This window comes from Leopardus geoffroyi, chromosome A3, assembly GCF_018350155.1.
Source record: "Leopardus geoffroyi isolate Oge1 chromosome A3, O.geoffroyi_Oge1_pat1.0, whole genome shotgun sequence".
Taxonomy (NCBI): domain Eukaryota; kingdom Metazoa; phylum Chordata; class Mammalia; order Carnivora; family Felidae; genus Leopardus; species Leopardus geoffroyi.
In genome coordinates this window covers 49813854-49832073 of record NC_059336.1, presented here as the reverse complement: position 1 = coordinate 49832073, position 18220 = coordinate 49813854, and the positions used below count along the sequence as shown (strand labels likewise).

General features: G+C 49.0%; 1 protein-coding gene across 3 annotated transcripts in view; it reads left to right on the top strand.

Moving 5' to 3' along the window:
• Positions 1-913: 913 nt before the first annotated feature.
• ACSS1 (acyl-CoA synthetase short chain family member 1) overlaps positions 914-18220 on the top strand; it is a 61901-nt gene continuing 44594 nt past the window's right edge. Inside the window, exons 1-2 of one of the 3 annotated variants that reach the window (XM_045445527.1) lie at positions 914-1124; positions 12083-12179. In XM_045445527.1, coding sequence (XP_045301483.1) covers positions 983-1124; positions 12083-12179 — 239 coding nt within the window. In that variant the 5' untranslated portion in view covers positions 914-982. Of the gene's footprint in view, positions 1125-1214; positions 1821-12082; positions 12180-18220 lie in introns of those variants that run through there. The other 2 variants (XM_045445528.1, XM_045445526.1) reach the window with 2 other exon arrangements.

Below are 18220 nucleotides of genomic sequence, written 5' to 3'. Positions count from 1 at the left end.
TTTGTTCCACCAGGGGGTTGGTAATTAACAGAAATTGATTGCCCTAGATAATTTTTAAGCTAAGTAAAAGATGCATCTGGCATAGAGCAAGGCACATGTCTAGTGCTAGCTGTTGTCATTGGCTTACCAGCCTTAAAATCCTTCATTCTCTGGCAGAAGACAGGCATTACACACACACACACACACACACACACACACACACACACACACACACACGGCCTGGGGTTGACTTCCAATGGAAGCTCCTCCAAAAGACCCTCTTCTGCATTGTATTTCCCTTTCCAGATCTTACAGCTAACAGGAAGTAATCTTTCCCAAACCCAAAGAACTCAACCAACCAGTTTTCCAAATTCCCTTTCCCCTCTGTTTGTCTTCTTTAGTATGTGTTTACTCCTTGGGTGTTGAAATATTTAAGTATCTGGTTGAGACAAGATTCTATGAGTTTCCTTCTTAGCGTGACAACAAGAACACAGCCTCCACCACTGGGCTTCCTGTGTGCCCATTCCAGGCTAGACTTTTCAGATACTACTGCATATAGTCTTGACTGAGGCCCTGGGGAAAGAGATGTTACTCTTGTTTTGAAGAAAAGGAAAATGAGGCACAGAGAGGTTAAGAAACTTGCTCAGGGTCACAGAGCTCGAAAAGTCAACGTTTGAACCCAGGCCACAGACGCTGGGGCAATGGGAGAAACTTTCATGTTTCCAAATCAGCCAGGGTTAGTAGGCCATTTGCTTCCCTGTTACACTCTCGCTCACCTCCCCTTAGCAGGTGACCTCCGCGAGGGCTGAGGCCGGCAGCTGGCTGATAAGAACATCAGACTCCGGACCACGGTCCTGGCCCAAGGACCACTAACCAGCCCATTTGGCCCACGGGAGCCGCTTGTGTGTGTGTTGGGGGGTGGGGCATGGGCCAGCCTGGCAGGGTGACTGGCTCACTCTCAAGGGTACACAAAGGGATTAATACTTTGACTTCAACCTATGAGATGCTGAAACGACCTAACTTTGGTGGTCCTCGGACCCACCTGCGCGCTTCTCTCCACCAGTCACATTCTGCGCTGGCTCCTTCCTATTGCAGACGGTTCCGGGAGCCACTGCCTGGGAGCCTGCGTCCCCCAACGCAAACAGGTCGCTGTTTTGTTCTGTTTTGCTTTTTCGTGGCGCAGCTCTCAGATCCTGAAGACCCACAAACTGAAAACAAAACATCCTGGCCTGATGCCTAGAAGTCTGGACGGGAGCGAAGAGACGGGAGGAGGGCTGTGGCATCGCAGTCCCGCGAGAGCCGCGGCCCTCCCTTTCGTATGCATGCCCCAGCGCTTCTTCCTCCGCGGGCCCCTTCTCAAAGGCCGGAGAAGAAAGGGTGGGACCCGGGCAGGTCCGGGAGAGAGGCAGGTCCCTACAGGACCCGGGCCCCGAGATGTGGGTGGTGACCGGAGGGCGGAGACGGGGCGGGGCTCGCGGAGACACCAAAGGGCGCCCCCGGCTCTCCGCAGCAGATCCTGGCTCAAGAGTGCCTCCGGGCGTCGGGCAAGATGGCTGCGCGCGGGCTGGGTCGCAGCTTCGGGAGACTCCTGGGCAGCCTAAGCTGGCGCTCCGGTCAGCCCGTGAGGCCGCTACGCGGGGTGAGCGCCCCCGCCGCAGCCGCAGCGCAGCCCGGCTCATACCAGGCGCAGATCGCACAGGCGGCCCGAGAGCCCCCCGCTTTCTGGGGGCAGCTGGCGCGGGACATGCTCGTGTGGGACACCCCGTATCACACCGTCTGGGATTGTGACTTCAGCAGCGGCAAGATCGGCTGGTTCCTGGGAGGCCAGTTAAACGTGTCTGGTGAGTGGGTTGCCGGGGACCCAGGGCGCCTTTAGCTCACGCGTCTCGAGGGGACGTGACAGAAACTGGCGGGCCCAGCCGTCCCCGGCCCGGCGGGTCAGGCCCCACGGGAGGCCCTTTTTCCAGTCTCCTGCTAGTCGAGCTCTCAACTGTGGCGCCTCGCCATCCCCGCCCCCATCCTACCCAGCCCGGCAGGCTCCAACTGCCACTGCAACCCCGCGCCCCGACTCCACCTTCCCGGCTTCCGCACGCACCTGTGGAGACCTCCGGGCATGAGCTTGAGTCGCCCAAAAGCTGGCCTTGTCCCAGCGCGTCTCCTGTCTCCACTGCTCCCAGAGTTAACTACTTGGTTCCACCGCACTGCGGAGCGCGCGCCTGCGGAGTTGCGGGCGAACTATGTGCCAGGCTGGGGTGTAGGGTATGGGGCGCAGAGGTGTCCGTCAGGACTTGCCCGCTCCTATCCCTGGGGGAGGCAAAAAACGATAAGTGTCTGACTTGTCACCGCCAGTTGCGGGGCCCAGCGACTTGCCTGGGGAGAAACTACCCATGTAAACAAACACAGGAGTGGAAGGCATTCGGGTAGGAACAAATCCTGAGCCAACAGTAGGAATCGGTTATTTCCTTGCTTCTGCGACTGTAGGTGGGAAGGATGGAATGGGTGTCTCCTAACTGACAGTTTCAGCTGCACCCGGAAGACCCACGACTTGCTTCAGACCTGGTGGTGATTGAGACCCCATTAACCAGTTTCGTATCTGCTGAGATTGAATCCGTTATAGTTTCATTAAGATTTGGGATTGGGAACACTGTGTTCCCATACCACAAGGGGAGAAGGTCCAGGAACTGGAGGCAGTAGTGGCCAGGCAGGGTAGGCCTGGTGTTGGTCTGCTGGGGCAGGATGGGACTTGCAGGCAGGTGCGGTGGTCAGAGGGGCTGCCTCCTGTCTGGGAATATGGAGTTAGATGGGCTCTGGGAGGTGTTTAAGGAAAGGGCCTTCAGGTCTTCACCGCAGGGCCATGCCAGGGTCTGAACTTGGAGGTTGGATCTGCTGTCTGGCACAGCTCCACCAAGTTTTTCTACTCAGAGCCTCAGTCTCCTCCTGTGCAAACTGGGGGTGATAATGCCCACCTGCTACTCTGGTTGTCAGGACAGAGTGCCAGAAAGTATGGACCAGTCCAGCATTTATTGGTGATCAATAGGTAGTAATGATTTTAACTTATTACATTCTGAAGTGGTCTTAAAATTATAGGTAGTGCCTGGCAATTATTTTTCCACCAAAGAAACTTAAGGGAACTTTGGACCATATATATATTTTTTCATACTGTACATTACTTTGCTGGTTTAATCAAAATGAGTCACTTACTAGCTAAGTGTTTTCTCTAAAATTGAGTCAGCAACAAGTGTCCTTGAACTAAGTGGGAAAAAAAACCAAACCCTTAGGTTTGCAGAGTTGGTGGAATGTGCCTTTGAAGGGGAGGACAGTGACTTACAGAAGGAAGGTGCATAAAGTGCAGCTCCTTGAGGCTGCTTTTGGACGTGGAAGGCCTGAAGTGGCTGTAAACATTCATGGTTAGCTTGTTCGCATTTGCAGCCTCTTACTCTTTGATAAGAGAGTGAGGATGGACCTTGTGGGGCAGGTACCTAGGGCCTTGTGAACCTCAGTCAGTCACAGCTGGGTGTGGTCAGCAGGAATTCTTCTGCCTCTTTTTCCTTCACTTATTTCTCTTTATGGCTGCCTAGCCAGCAGCTGAGCTTCAGGAAACTGTTATGGAGAGAGACAGCTTTTTGCAGCTTCCTTCCTCCAGTGTGTATGCCCACCCATTCATCTGCCTGGGATATCTCTGTCCTTTGCCAGTGTCTGTAAATCACAGAGGTGACACTATGGAAGAGGATCAGGCCAGGCCATAGCTGCCCTGAGTACCACCTAGAGAGTTGTGGAAGGGGTGGGGGTGTTTTGGCCTGATCTGTCTGTGTGATAGCACAATGATGGCTTGTCCCAAAGGTGCATTGCTCTCAAAACTGCCATTACCCCTTCAGGGTACTAGCAACTGTACTAGCAGTTCTCAAAGTGTGGTCCCCAGACCAGCAGTATCAGCATCACCTGGGAACTGTTTAGAAACACAAGTTCTCAGACTCCATGCTAGACTGTCAGAATCAGAACCCCAGTGAGTGGGGCCCTGCCATAACAAGTCCTCCGTGCACATTCAAGGTGGAGAACCACTGACCTATCAACCCCAAACCAGGGCAGATGAAGGCACTTTTGAAATGGGCAGGATTGGGATTAGTGTCCTGGAGATGACTCTGCTGAACGAACAAAAATGGTATATGAGTGATGCAGTACAGTTTAGTGGTCCTGGGTGTGTCTAGAATCACACCTAGGTTTGAGTCCTTACTTTCCCCTTACTGTTCTTCGTATGCATCTCCTCCTCTGTAAAGTACAGATAGTGTATAACCAAACTCTGTTCTAATTACTATTGTTGCATATCCACCACCCCACGTTTACTGGCGTAAGGTAGCAACCATTTTATTACTCTTGCAGATTCTGTGGCTCAGGGCTTTGGACAAGGCCTGTTGGGGATGACTTGTTTCTGCTCCTGAAGGCTGTCTGGGCTGTTGCATCTGCCTTGTTTCTCAGTCCCAGGTCTGGGGCTTAGGCTGAGATGACTGCAGGCTGGGCTCAGCTGGAACTGTGGCCCAAAGCACCTACACAGGGCTTGTCACAGCATGTTGCTGGGCCCGGGGAATGCTGATGACCAGTGGTCTCAGAGACCAAAGCAGAAGCTGCTAGGCTTCTTCTGACCAGGAGGGAACAACCTGGGGACACCTGGGGCCATGGTTAGCAGCAAGTGAGAAGTGAGAGACCTTGTACCCAATCACTGGCTTTTGTTATTTATTAATGAATCATGGGGAAGCCTGTGGCCTTGAACTTGGCCTTCAACAGTGTTACTGGGAATGACGTTTTCTGTTAAGACCATAGGAGTTTGCATTGGATCAGTCTTGGATAAGTGGGAAGCAGGCTTGGGAAGACATGCTGGTGGCCGACATGGCTCTCAAAGTCTATCCTGGGGCTCTGGGATAGCTAGAGTGTCAGGTGGGGTCATGGTGTCAGAGGACCCCTGAGCAGGGCAGATAGAGTATCCAGCCTTCACTGATTTGCTTCTATTACATTTACATAAAACTGCTTTTCAAGTTTCTGTGGAAAGCCAAGACCTAAAACTGATTCTAAAAAAGATTCTTTTTTTAATTTTTTAATTTTAATTCCTATATAGTTAACATACAGTGTTATATTAGTTTCAGGTGTACAATATGGTGATTCAACAATTCTATGTATTACTCAGTGCTCATCATGATAAGTTACTCTTTAATCCCCATCACCTATTTCACCCATCCCCATACCCACTTACCCTCTGATATTTGCAAATGACATAGCCGATAAAGGGTTAGTATCTAAAAAGGATTCTTACCAGTCTTTGAAATTTGGCTCTGTCTTTTGCAGGGCTCAACAGATTAAGGTTTTTGCTCTGTGGCATATAAACTCAGGATGTCAGGAAATTGCAAATGCAGAACTGGAGGGTAATGATGTGTGTTGGTTGCAAAACACACAACTAAATTCTGTTTTCTGAACACCAAATTCTGCATCAGATTTTTAAAAACTTTTTTATTGAACATTTTTTAAAATGTTTATTTACTTTTAAGAGAGAGAGAGACGAGTGCGAGCAGGGGAAAGACAGAGAGAGAGAGAGGGAGACACAGAGTCGGAAGCAGGCTCCAGGCTCTGAGCTGTCAGCACAGAGTCTGATGAGGGACTCGAACCCACGAACCGTGGGATTATGACCTGAGCCGAAGTTGGACGCTTAACTGACTGAGCCACCCAGGTGCCCCAATGAATCAGATTTTTTTTTTTAAATATGAGTTTTCTTACTTTTAAGCAAGTGTGTAGAAAAACTGTTTTTAATCCAGAGATTTCTGGATGCTTTTTGGAGCATGAGTTGCAGCTGTGGAAACCATTTTGCTATACTTTTCTCCTCTTTACAATTGCACCTCCCCTAATTCAGAAGACAGACACACTGAGAATGGAGGATGCTGCACTTCTGTGGTCCACTTTTCTGTCAAGGTTAAAGTAACTTTTCTGAAGTCTTTCAAGGAAGTCTAAATGAAAGTCTAACCCCAGGTCTTAGGAGGAATGTCCTCCTGAAGACACTGAATCCTTCCCAGTTGTCAGATGCACAACTTACTTTAAATAGCAGATGCTTCTGGAAAATTGGCAAATATAATTTATGACTGATGTAATCTCTTAAAATATGCCAGGGAGATTTTCTATTTAAAGAAAACCCATTGTGAATCCCTTTGTGAATATTAACTCCCTCATTTCTTTTGATTAAAAAATTGAATTTCCGTATGTGGGTTCACTTAAAGTTGGGGAGGGGGAGGGATGTACTTAAACATCTGACAAGAGTTCTTGAAAATCCCTACATAAGTGTGTGCCATCTTTATAATGGAAATGATAATCCTATTGTAATCTTTTTTAAAAAACACAGCTCAAGGGGCGCCTGGGTGGCTCAGTCAGTTAAGCCGCTGGCTTAGGCTCAGGTCATGATCTTATAGCTTGAAGGCTAATGGGTTTGAGCCCTGAGTTGGGCTCTGTGCTGACAGCTCAGAGCCTGGAGCCTGCTTCCAATTCTGTGTCTCTCTCTCTCTGCCCCTCCCCTGCTCGTGCTCCATCTCTCTCTCTCTCAAAAATAAATAAACATTAAAAAAAAATTAAAAAAAAAAACACAACTCAAAACCCATGAACCACCAGCAGGCTTTGCTTATCTGTTTGCAGAGTAGTGTCAGGCCTGGGTTGTAGATCTGTACTTAGGAACATGGTGGAGCCTCTTCTCATCTCATCCTCATGACACCAGTGTGAGGTGGTTGGTCTTCCCATTGTACAGATGTGGAAATGAAGGCTGCGACTTAAGCACAGTGATGAACAGTACAGAAACCACGCCAATACCACAGGGCATACATTCTGCCCAGGAGACGAACCACAAATCAATAAGTGAGAAAATCCACACTGGGGTAACTTGCTCAAGAGTTTTCTAGCTGCTAAGGAGAGAATTATGATAGCGCCCCTCCACCCCAACCCCGTGATAAATGAATCTTAGGCACATGGTCCCTGTCCTCAGGGACTTGTGACCCAGATGGGGGAGGATTTTGCAGAGTTAGCATTATGTCCCAGAGTGGAGACCACTGGGCAGGTAAGTAAGCATTAAATGGTGTGAGCCATGGAGTGACAGGGAGGAAGAGGTCACTGTGTGCTAGGATATTGGAAAAGGCTTTTAGTAGGAGGTGGTGTTTGAGCTGAGCCTTAAATCGACCTAAGTCCTTGCCCACTTGTTCTTGGAAATGGAATTTTCTTGTCCCACTGCCCAGTTCTTTTGGTAGAAGTTTTGTTTTTAAATGTGGAGAAGGGGGCAGTGCTTGGGTGGCTCAGTTGGCGTTTGACTCTTGATTTTTGCTCAGGTCATGATCGTAGGGGTGTGGGATCAAGCCCTGTGTTGGACTCCACACTCAGCGTGGAGTCAGCTTAAGATTCTCTCTCTCTCTCTCTCTCTCTCTCTCTCTCTCTCTCTCTCCCTCCCTCCCTCCCTCTCTTTCTCTGCCCCTTCCCCTGCCTCAGATAAAAAAATTAAATGTGAAGAAAGAATTTCCTTTCTTTCACTCCCATCCCCCTTCTTTCTTTTCCTCCCTGCAATGAAGGCAATAGCAGGAACCATACACATGTGTTAAAAGCCAACACATACATGGCATTTTAGGACCACTATCATCTCAGACCCTGAGCTGTGCTTTGTGTATGTGTTTGTGTCATCTGAGCATCATCCAGGGCAGCTGTGGAGGGTGCTTCTCTTGGGGACACAGCAGAACCATCTGACCGCATGCAGGAAACCCTCAAATGGCCTTTAATTCCTACCTTCTCTCTGAATCAGGAGCCATTACCCCCATGATGGATTAGGAAAGCAAGATTTAAATTAGATAAGCAAAGCACTGTCTGTGGTTAGTGAGTGGTTAGACAGGGTCCAGATACCAGAGCATGGGTTTTTCACATGATTCCAGGCTGCCATCCAGCAAAGGTCTGGCCAGATGTCTTACAGAGAGTCTTATTTAAAAAAAAAATTTTAATGTTTATTTATTTTTTAGAGAGAGACACAGAATGTGAGTGGGGGAGGGGCAGAGAGCAGGAGACATAGAATATGAAGCAGTGTCTAGGCTCCGTGCTAGACCCCACAGAGCCCGGTGTGGGGCTTGATCTCATGAACTGTAACATCATGACCTGAGCTGAAGTTGGACACTTAACCGAATGAGCCACCCAGGTGCCCTGAATGTTTAATTACTCCTGTCCCCAAAGGGAAAAGAAAGCCCCCCCCCCCCCCCCCGCCCACCCATCCCAAATCTAGAATAGATTGTGTGTAGATGTATGCATTCACATCTATCTGCTGGGGCAGGGTCCTGAACCACCACCACCAGCAGCAGCAGCAGCAGCAAGTGGGATCTTCCTAGAGGTGAAGATGTTCATGCCCACCCAGACCTGCTCGTTCAGAGACTCAGGGTGAGGCCTCACCATCTCTGTGCTAACAAGCCCTCTGGGGTTTCTGGAGGATTCAGAAGTGCTAGGTTAGATTAGAAAGAGACTCTGAGGGATAAGGCCACAAAGACAAGAGGTCTGTTCTTTCCCTAAGGGTGGAGCTAACCTGGTGTCCTTTAGACTCCAGTGTTACCCTCCAGCCTGAGGACTTGAATGGTCTGTCCATCATTCCGAGCTATGGTACTTCTTTGCTCTGTGCTATGGGTTAGGCTGCACAGGTACAAATATTGACAGGACATTGGGTCCCAGCCTACAGAGGGGCAGCAAGTGTAAACATCTCAGGAAAAGTTAGAGGGAGGCATGAGGTCCACAGGATGTGAAGTGCTTAGTGAGAGTGGGAACATGTAGGCCAAGACCTGCGCGAGTGTGGGCACCAGGTGAAAGGAAGCAGTGGGGACAATGGGACAGTGTCCCCCAGGCAAGGAGAAACAGCACAAAGGCCCAGAAGCAGGAAGGAGCTCACCAGACTCAACATGGCCAGCAGTGAGAGGTAGATCATGCGCAGCCTTGGCGGATGCTTGTTGAACACTCCCTGTGTGCAGGGAAGGCACGTAGGGGATACTGCACCTGGGGCTCAGTGCTTACCTGCCTGGATTCCTGCCATCCATAAGCCCAAGGAAGATGGGGATACATGGCTGCTCTCACTGGCCACTCATCCACACCCTGGATTCCCAGTGTCCATCCTGTGGCAGATATTTCTCCTTTACTTTTTGCAGCTCTTCCTTTTTGCTTGGTATAAACCAGGTGCAGGATGCCCTGCTGGGGTCTGAGGCTGTGAGGGTCTTGGCTTGAAGCTGGGCCATCACTCATGGGATGAGACGTATATCCTGGTTCCCTGGCTGCTGTGGGAACAAGCAATGCTGGGAGATGAATCCTGGGTGAGGCATCATGTGTGGTTTGTGGCCTTTTCCACTGTGGCCTTGGGCAGGTCTCTAGACCACCCAGAGCACCTGGTAACTGTTTTCTAGGCTACACCTGAGCTGCCCACTTTTCAGGGTGACACAAAGGGTCAAACTCAGAGTGGGAGAAGGTATTTTAGAGCAGGCTTCTTGGTTTGGTGTGCACACATCTCAGGGGGTCTTCTGTGGGGCAGGTTTGGTGTGAGGCTTAGAGTTTGCTCTTATAACTAGCTCCCCTGTGATGCCTGGAACAGCCAGGGGCCAGTGAGCACTCATGTGCACATGGGAGCAGCCCCCTCCTCCCACTGGACCACCCATCGCCACACAGTGCATAGCTGTAACCCAGTCTGTGGATTCTCAGCTGGGCACTTTCAGGTTTGTTGTGACCTTCCCAGGGTCACTTCTTCCTGATTCATCACTTAAATCCTTCAGGGCCCGGAAGCATGGGTGGAGGGTGGGGTGGTGGGCTGGTGTTGGGGGGTGGGGAAGTGGGGGTTATGAGTGAGAAAGGGTAAGTCCCTCCTGGGGAGGGGGCAGTCACTGCTTTAGTTCCTAGGTGAGGATGTGGCCTCATCTGCTGATTGTTCAAGAGAAGCCAGAAATCTGTGGTTTTGTGTGAAAACTCTTGATTTCTAAATTTTGGACTAATTGACACCCCCCCCCCCCCACACACACACACCCACATACACACACTGACGTCAGGTTTCTTGTGCAAACCCAGATTTTGCCACCAATCTCCTCAGTTTGACTTCTTTTTGCATTTTCTATCTGCTGTTTTTTTCCTCTCTCTTTTTTTTAATGTTTATTTATTTTTGAGAGAGGGAGAGAGAGAGAGAGAGAGGGAGAGAGGGAGAGGGGCAGAGAGAGAGGGAGACACAGAATCTGAAGCAGGTTCCAGGCTCTGAGCTGTCAGCACAAAGCCTGACGCGGCACTCGAACTGATGAACTGTGAGATCATGACCTGAGCCGAAGTTGGACACTTAACCGACTGAGCCACCCAGGCACCCCTCTATCTGCTATTTTTATGGCACTTCTTCTCTTTTGTTTTTCTAGTAATTTAAAGAACTTTCCTGCATCAGTAAGTACTAATAGTATTAATAATTTTTCCAGATGACCTCTATCTTTGTTTATTAAATTTTTTGAGGTATAACTTGTATACCTGTTAGGAGTCAGAAAGTTCAAATGACAATTTGTTTAATGTTTATTTATTTTTGAAAGAGAGAGGGAGAGAGATAGAGCATGCACACATGCGGGTGCAAGGGAGGGGCAGAAAGAGAGGGAGACAGAGAATTCCAAGCAAGCTCTGTACTGTCACTGCAGAGCCCCATGTGGGGCTCAAACCCATGAACTGTTGAGATCATGACCTAAGCTGAAATCAAGAGTTAACTGACTGAGCCACCCAGGTAGCCCTGAAATTTTTTTATTATAAGAGTAAATGATAGATAAAATAACCCAAGAAGGAGAAAATGTAATTCAGATGCACATGCAGCTAAAGTATGTAAATATTTTTGTGTGGGTTCACCCTGTCAAGAATTATGGGAATCACATGATCTTTTATGAGCATCGGCTCCCATAACTTTTGTCAGAACAGTTACTTCAGCAAGAAATATTTATTAAAGTCCCTGTAGCTCACTGCATGGTATTATCAGTTGATAACAGTACCTTGCATTCATATAATAGCACTTCAACATTCAGTCTTTGTATTTGATCCCAATTATAGTCTTGTGAGTTAACCATGGTAGATAATGCATATCCCATTTATATGGGATGATTTGGAATTGGAGAAGATAAGTAACTGCACTCAAAAGAAAAAAAAAAAATATATATATATATATATGCCTGAACACTGGGGTGACCCTGAAGACCAGGTTGGCAGAGGCCTGCTGGCCCCAAAAGCTGTTTGTAGTTTTTGTTTTTCCTGCTGAAGGAGAAGTGAGTAATGAAAATCTGGCTGTGAGGGCTGATAGGAAAGGGCGCCTGCATGAACCAGGCAGATCGAAGCTCACCTTGAAATCAAGAGTACTGAACAGGATGTTAGCAAATGAACCTGATCTTACTAATCTTCAGGTTTACAGTAAATCGTCAGAACTGATTTTCTGTTTTTGCGGGCAGTCATGTGATCTGAGCTTGGGTAACAGAGGGGGCGGGAAGCAGAACCTTCCGGAAAATGAGCATGACATTTCTCCATCATTTCATCACATGGAGTAGAGGCTTGTTTGTAGGGTACTGGCTGGACATCTGAGAGGGGATATGGATCCTTGTCTTGGGTTGCACCTCCAGCAGACTCCAGAGCTTTCTGCATGAACTGTATACTGAATCGGGCGGCTTGTTTGCATTAAGCATTCTTTCCAGCATCTCAGGTTACAGTGCTCAGCCCCAGCTACATGTTAGAACTACCCAGGGAGCCTTGAAAACCATGGAGCTAATTGGGTCAGGGTCACTGGGGGTGACCTGGGTGATGCCCATGTGTGGCCAGGGTTGGGCCCGCAGAGATGAAGTGCCTGCTTCAGAGTATTCACAAGAGATCGCCCTGCACATGTGAAATCCTATTTGTGTACTGGTAGTTTCATTTTGCAGGCTCTGACAAATCACCTTTCCTGCAAGGAGGTAGAATACTTGCTTTTGAGGATGGTAGGGTCCACCTCAGTGGAGAGTAGCCCAAGCCACAGCAAACCAAACCCTCCCCTTATCCAACTTTAAAAGCACCAAGTGTAACATCCGTAAAACCTGTTTTTGTGCAGTCAACTGCTTGGATCAGCATGTTCGGAAGTCCCCAGAGAGCGTCGCTTTGATCTGGGAGCGGGACGAGCCTGGAACTGAAGTGAGGATCACCTACAGGTATTGTGTATCCCTTGACAGCATCTCAGTGCCCAGCAGGGTCTCCTGGGCCTTTACATCTGTGTCTGTGGTACACACCAGCCCCAAACACTTTTGATGGGCTGTTTATAGGAGCAAGATTGCCCAGCGTGGGGGAGGGCTGCCCTTGTTCACCTCAGCAATACTTGGTGCTGTTAGGTTCCCACAAAAAGAACTGGGTCTTTGGACACAAATATGACAAATGTTCAAGGCATGGGGAGGCTTTTGCCACAGTGCTGTGTGCTTCTGTCTGGTTCTGAGCAGGAGGTCATCTGAGTATCAAGGGGCATGTTTCAGCTTTGGAAATGTTCTCTGGTCCCAGGAAAGTAAACATGAATGCAAACTGAATAAAATACATGCTGGAATTAACAAATGAGTCTAACTAGCATCTTTCTCCCAGTGCTCTGAGAGTGGCACCATAAATAAGATCAAGCCATTTCAAGAGGGGTCCTCCCGACATCTTTAGATAAGTGTTCCACACGTTCCATGTGTCAAGCACCTTTCGGGATGTTGTGTGCATGTTGAGGGTTTGAAGGAACCCTGTGTCTAGGAATAGTAACCTGGCTTCCTAAAGCACTGCCTCCTTTTGGAACTGCCTTGCTCAGGGATCTCTGTGGTCAGTCACTGCAGGGCATTGGTTTCCCCTTCCAAGGGGTAAGCCCCCCTCTGCTTAAGCCTAAAGTTACCTTTACAATGCTATCTCAGACCCACTGTGAATCTAAGTCATATGACCTTTATCACTACGCACCCTTCACCATCAACTAGTGATCACTCTCCTTGTGGGCAGCTTGTGGCTTTTCTCGTCCAATAATTCAACAAGTTTCACTGAGTGCCATTGTATCTGTCAGGACAGGCTGGGGTATATTGTAGTAACAAACAGTCCCCAAATACATGGTAGCATGTGGCTGGATGGCCACTTTAGACTGAATAGTCTGAGAAGGTGACATTGGAGCTGAGGTCTTGTTGCCAAGAAGGAGTAGCCAAGATTGGGGGGAGAATTCTCAGGCCCACCCGGGACTCTTAATAAGCACAGGTGTCCAGGAAACACCTGTGGCTGGGGCAGTAGGAGTGAGGGGGGCATGGTAGAAGGAGTGTTCAGGGAAGGAGCGGGCCTGAGAGCGGCAATAACTCCCCTGCCACTTCGGTGACTTGGGGACTACTGGGCACCCCTAGTTTTCTGTTTGTTTCTCAGACTCAGGTTTTATCACAGACCAAATTCATCAAACCTGGTAAGAGTGTACTCATTGACTTTTGGATGCAGCAAAGTGATGTTTGTTAATCTGCTGCAGCTCCTGGTGGGCACCACCTTACCATCCCCCAACCTCAACAACCCTCGGCTGTCCCAGCTTTTACCAGTGCCTGCATTGTTTGCTGACCTGTCTCTCCATGAGCCTGTACAGATAAACCTCTTGCCTCCATGCAGCCCACCGGCCAGCAGCATTGCCCCCTGGGAGCCTTGGGCCCCATGCTGACAACTGAGGCAGAGCCCCAGGCCCCTATGCACACTTGAGTTTGAGGAACACTGCTCTAACAAACAAACTGGCTTCACTGTTCATTATTATTATTGGCCCAGCTTGATTAATGTGTGATTCTTTAGTAAAAGATTAAGACTGTGGGTGGGGGTAGAAGGGCTTACCAACTGGTTGTTGGAGATAAGCTGGCCCAGTGATGAACCATTTTCCCTTTGTCACTGCCTCAGGTGTGCCTGGACTCCAAGGATACCCCCTTAACTGGACACCCCCCATCCACACTGAGTTAATGGTCAGCAGTGTTAAGTGATCCGAGAGCTGGGCTTGGTCTGGCCTGCTGAGATGTGTGGTTAAATGTAAGCCATGGGGGAATTTTCAGGACTGCAGCCAGTGTGTTAAATCTCAGTTCAGTTGCACCAAAGCAGTCCCAGGCAAGGGACATGCTTATGAGTACAGGCAAAGTATTTATTATTCTCTTTCTAAAAATAAGCAGACTTAGCTTGAAATGGTTTTATAAACCTTATCTGGACTTAGTACCAGATGACTGTTTCTAGTTGCTGTTTGAGTAAGTGTGTGTTTGAGTAAGTGTTTGAGTAAGTGTGTGTACAGGTTGTTTATAATTCCAGCTAGTTTTTTTTTTTTTTAATTTTTTTTTTTCAACGTTTATTTATTTTTTGGGGGGACAGAGAGAGACAGAGCATGAACGGGTGAGGGGCAGAGAGAGAGGGAGACACAGAATCAGAAACAGGCTCCAGGCTCTGAGCCATCAGCCCAGAGCCTGATGCGGGGCTCGAACTCATGGACTGCGAGATCGTGACCTGGCTGAAGTCGGACGCTTAACCGACTGCGCCACCCAGGCGCCCCATAATTCCAGCTAGTTTTTGAGAGATATGTGTTAATTATTCTCCTGGTCATTTAAGGTTTTTGACATGAGATTTTCTTTCTCCCTGTTCAGAGGAAAGCCACCTAGACATTGGTGCTGGATGTCCTGCCAGCATATAAACTGCCACTAAAATAAAGTGCTCTCCTGCCCAGTGTCTCATGCAGTGGCAGCCAAGGTGACTTTGTCGGCATGAAGACCAAGTTCCAGACTTGGAGCCCTAGCTCTTTCAAGAAACTCTGTGGGGCTGGGGTTCTCAGAGGCTGTGTGCTGGGGACCACACCCACCTTGTCTGTTTGGAAGTTTTGGGTGGCCACTCCAAACTCTTCCCCCACTGTGACCTCAGACACAGAAGGTAGCAGGTTAATGAGTCCAGGACTCACCCCTGGGACAAGCACTGTGGCCTTTGCTCTGGACATGGAGGAATTTGCAATCTGCCATTCTGAAGCTGCCTCCTACTGGCTGGGTGATCTTGTGAAGCTCTGTAATCTCCCATCTGTAGGATGGGTTAATTGTGATAACCAAAGTGATTGTAGGCATGGGGAAGTGACAAAATGTGTTGGAGGTTAAAGTAGTACTTACTAAATGAACATGGTGATGATTATGGTAGCCGCTACTATTTATCAAGTACTTCCTGGGTTCCAGAACTGTTTTAAGCATTGTAGCTAAGTTATTTTGTTTAAGTACCACCGCCTGATTACATAGGAATTATTATTGTTCTTATTGTTACTTCCAACATTTTATTATGGAAAATTTCACAATTTGAAATTTTTCAAGTAGTGCACCTCCTGTCTCCCTACCACCTAGATTCTACCCTTAACATTTTACAATGCTTGTTTTTATCACATGTGATTTATATATCCATCCCTCCATGGGTCAGTCCATCTTATTTTTTGGATACATTTCATAGTAAGTTGAAGACATTAACATACGTCCCCTGAGCAATTTGATGGCATGGTATTAACTACAGTTAATTGTGTGTTTATTTTCTATTTTTTGCTGTGAGGTTTATATACAACAAAATGCACAAGTGTGCGTTTGCTGAGTTTTGATCAATGTATATACCTGTATAACCCAAACCCCTATGAGATACATAACAATGAGCACTGTCCCAGAGGATTCCCATGGCCTTTCTCAGTCACCATCCCTACCCTCCTGAAGCAACCGCTGTTCTGATTTTTTTTCCCAAATAGGTTGTCAAAGCTTTATCTTACAGATAAGGAGGAGACTCAGAGAGAGGAGTTGATCTGTCCTGGGGCAGCAAGGTCAGAGTGGTGAAGCCATGTCCCATCCATCACCTACCTCAGCCATGATCAGCAGTCTCACTGGGGCCCGATGATGGAGTCTCTCAAATGGGCTGATGCGGAGCCTCTGCCTGGGGTTTAGCTGACAGGGAATGGTCACTAACTTGTCTCATTCTTTGGGAGCCCAGAATCTCTCCCTTCTGTGACTGCTAACGTTTTTTGAGGAAGCATGTTCCTGGAGAATCACTGTAGAGCTTGTAATGGGTGCAAGTGACACCTCCACCCTGCTTACCAGAATCTCCACTATTCATCACATGTCTGGGCAGACACACACGTGGTACGCTTACACATGTACATTTTGAGTGTGCTTATTCTCCAGGTGCTTTTCTACAACCTGCTTTCTCTTTGTGCTTGGGATCTGTCCTGGAATGTTCTCTTGGGTGGCAGGTAGGGTCCTGCCACCTGTTCTGGGAGCTGTGCCCAGAGTTGCCTGTGTGTGGACTCTGCTATTCTGAATACTGGCACATATTTGTAATCTCCCCTCCCTCGGGTGGGGAAGGCCTGGCAGGATTAGCTTTGGGAATCTTGGGGAGGCCCTGTGTCCTCGCCTGCCCCATCAGTTCCTTCCCTCTGCGATACCAGCTGGCACCGGTTCCAAGGCGTACCCTGCCAGATTGACCAGGAAGCTGCAGAAATGTGCTCAGCAGTGCAGGTGGGCCCTGGGATGGCAGTGGGGCTCTGGGAGGAGGCGAGATAATCAGCATGGTTCTGTTGAGCTCCCTTCTTTAGAGGTGCGACACTTTTTTCCTGCAGGGAAGTGAGGGAGCAGGAATGCTTTGCTTGGCAGGGATCAGCCTGGGATGGTCTGTGCACATCTCCCAGAGAAGAAGGCAGACTGTGACTTTAGGCTGGAGCCAGAGCCAGAGGGCTGCCCCAGCCCACCTTCTAGCCTGCCTCTCTGCCCAGAGAGGTGTGTTCAGAGCCAGTTGGAGGAAGCTGTTCTATCCTAGTGAACCAGCAGACTTCAGACCCTGGGCCCCTTCTGCATCCCCTGAGGCTGGGCCTGTGGGCTTGAGGCCTCCGAGGGCAGGGACTTCAGAGGCCAGCTGGGGGCACAGATAAGCTGGGTGGCTCCTTGAGGCTGTGTAGCCAAATAGCACTCTAGGCACTGCCCCTTTCAACTGTCCACGTGTCCTTTTCTAGCATAGTGCCTTTTTAGAAGATTGTCCTTCACCTGTAGTTCAAGTGACAGATTCTAGAGGTCCCTGGGGATGAGGATGTGGAGAAAAACAAACTCCTCAGGAAGTTGGTGGTGAGGTAGATTATGAGGCTTCAAGATTACTTTCTGCCTGGAGCCTGGAGGTCTGGACTAGGGATTTCTGAAGCTGGGGATGGACGAGGGCATAGAGTGGAGCAAACTGAGGTCCTGTGGCTGGTCCCAGCCTGTGGTGTATACGTGGGTGCCCTGAAACAAAGGTGACAGCAGGATGTGGGTGTCTTATGTAGAGTATTTACCAAGGCTTAGCTCATCTTTTGTCTGAGTTCTCCAAAAAGAGGTCTGAACTTGAACTTGAGCCCAGAGCTTAAGAATTTTAGCCCTGGCCGGTTCTGTGACCTTGAAGCCTGTCACTCTGGGCCTCAGTGTGCCCAGCTATAAAATGAGGGGCCAGATAAGACCTGCACTATTCCAACACCGGCAGGTGTGGTTCAGTGTGGTGGTCATGACCAACATAGTTCAATAGAGCTGGACGTCCACAGGCTTCACCAAAAAGGGTAGGTGTTGTCTTGGGTGTGCCCACAACATGAACTGAGTATAGTTTTCACTGTGGGTCAGGGCCCTGGAAGGGGTGATTTCTATGGCTGTTCCATCTTCTTACTGGTAGCAGGTGTACACAGTGAGGAACCCCTGTCCAGAGGAGTGAAGGGGATGTCAGGCCTCCTTCTACCCTGCCTGCCTCAGAACCCCTGGATGGACACTGAGGAGACGGCTTTCTTCCCAGACATGGTGGGCAGACACTGGGTGTTATTGAGACTACACAGCCTTGTGCCTAATGTGGAGGGCCCACAGAGAATACAAGATGGGGCCCACAGGGAATACTCTTTCTGGGGCAGCTAGACCAACACACATAGAGCTGTGGGGCAGGTCTGCAGTTTGGAGGCACCTCCTGCACAGGCTTCTTTGTTTCCTTGGCCCTGTTTGTGACAGAAAGGAGGGTCCCTCTGGATTCCAGCAGTAGGAAGTAGGACTCCAGCATGGACACCAGGTTGGAGAACGCTTTGGGGAAGTTCTGAGGAGGGCTGGGTTTTGAGAGGCACAAGAGGGGGCAGTGTGATGATGAAGACAGAGAAACAATGGCAGGTGAGGGCACTGTAGGGTGAAGTGGCCAGGGAGGGTGGAGGTGGATGGTGCTCCGTGCCTGCTCTGTCCTC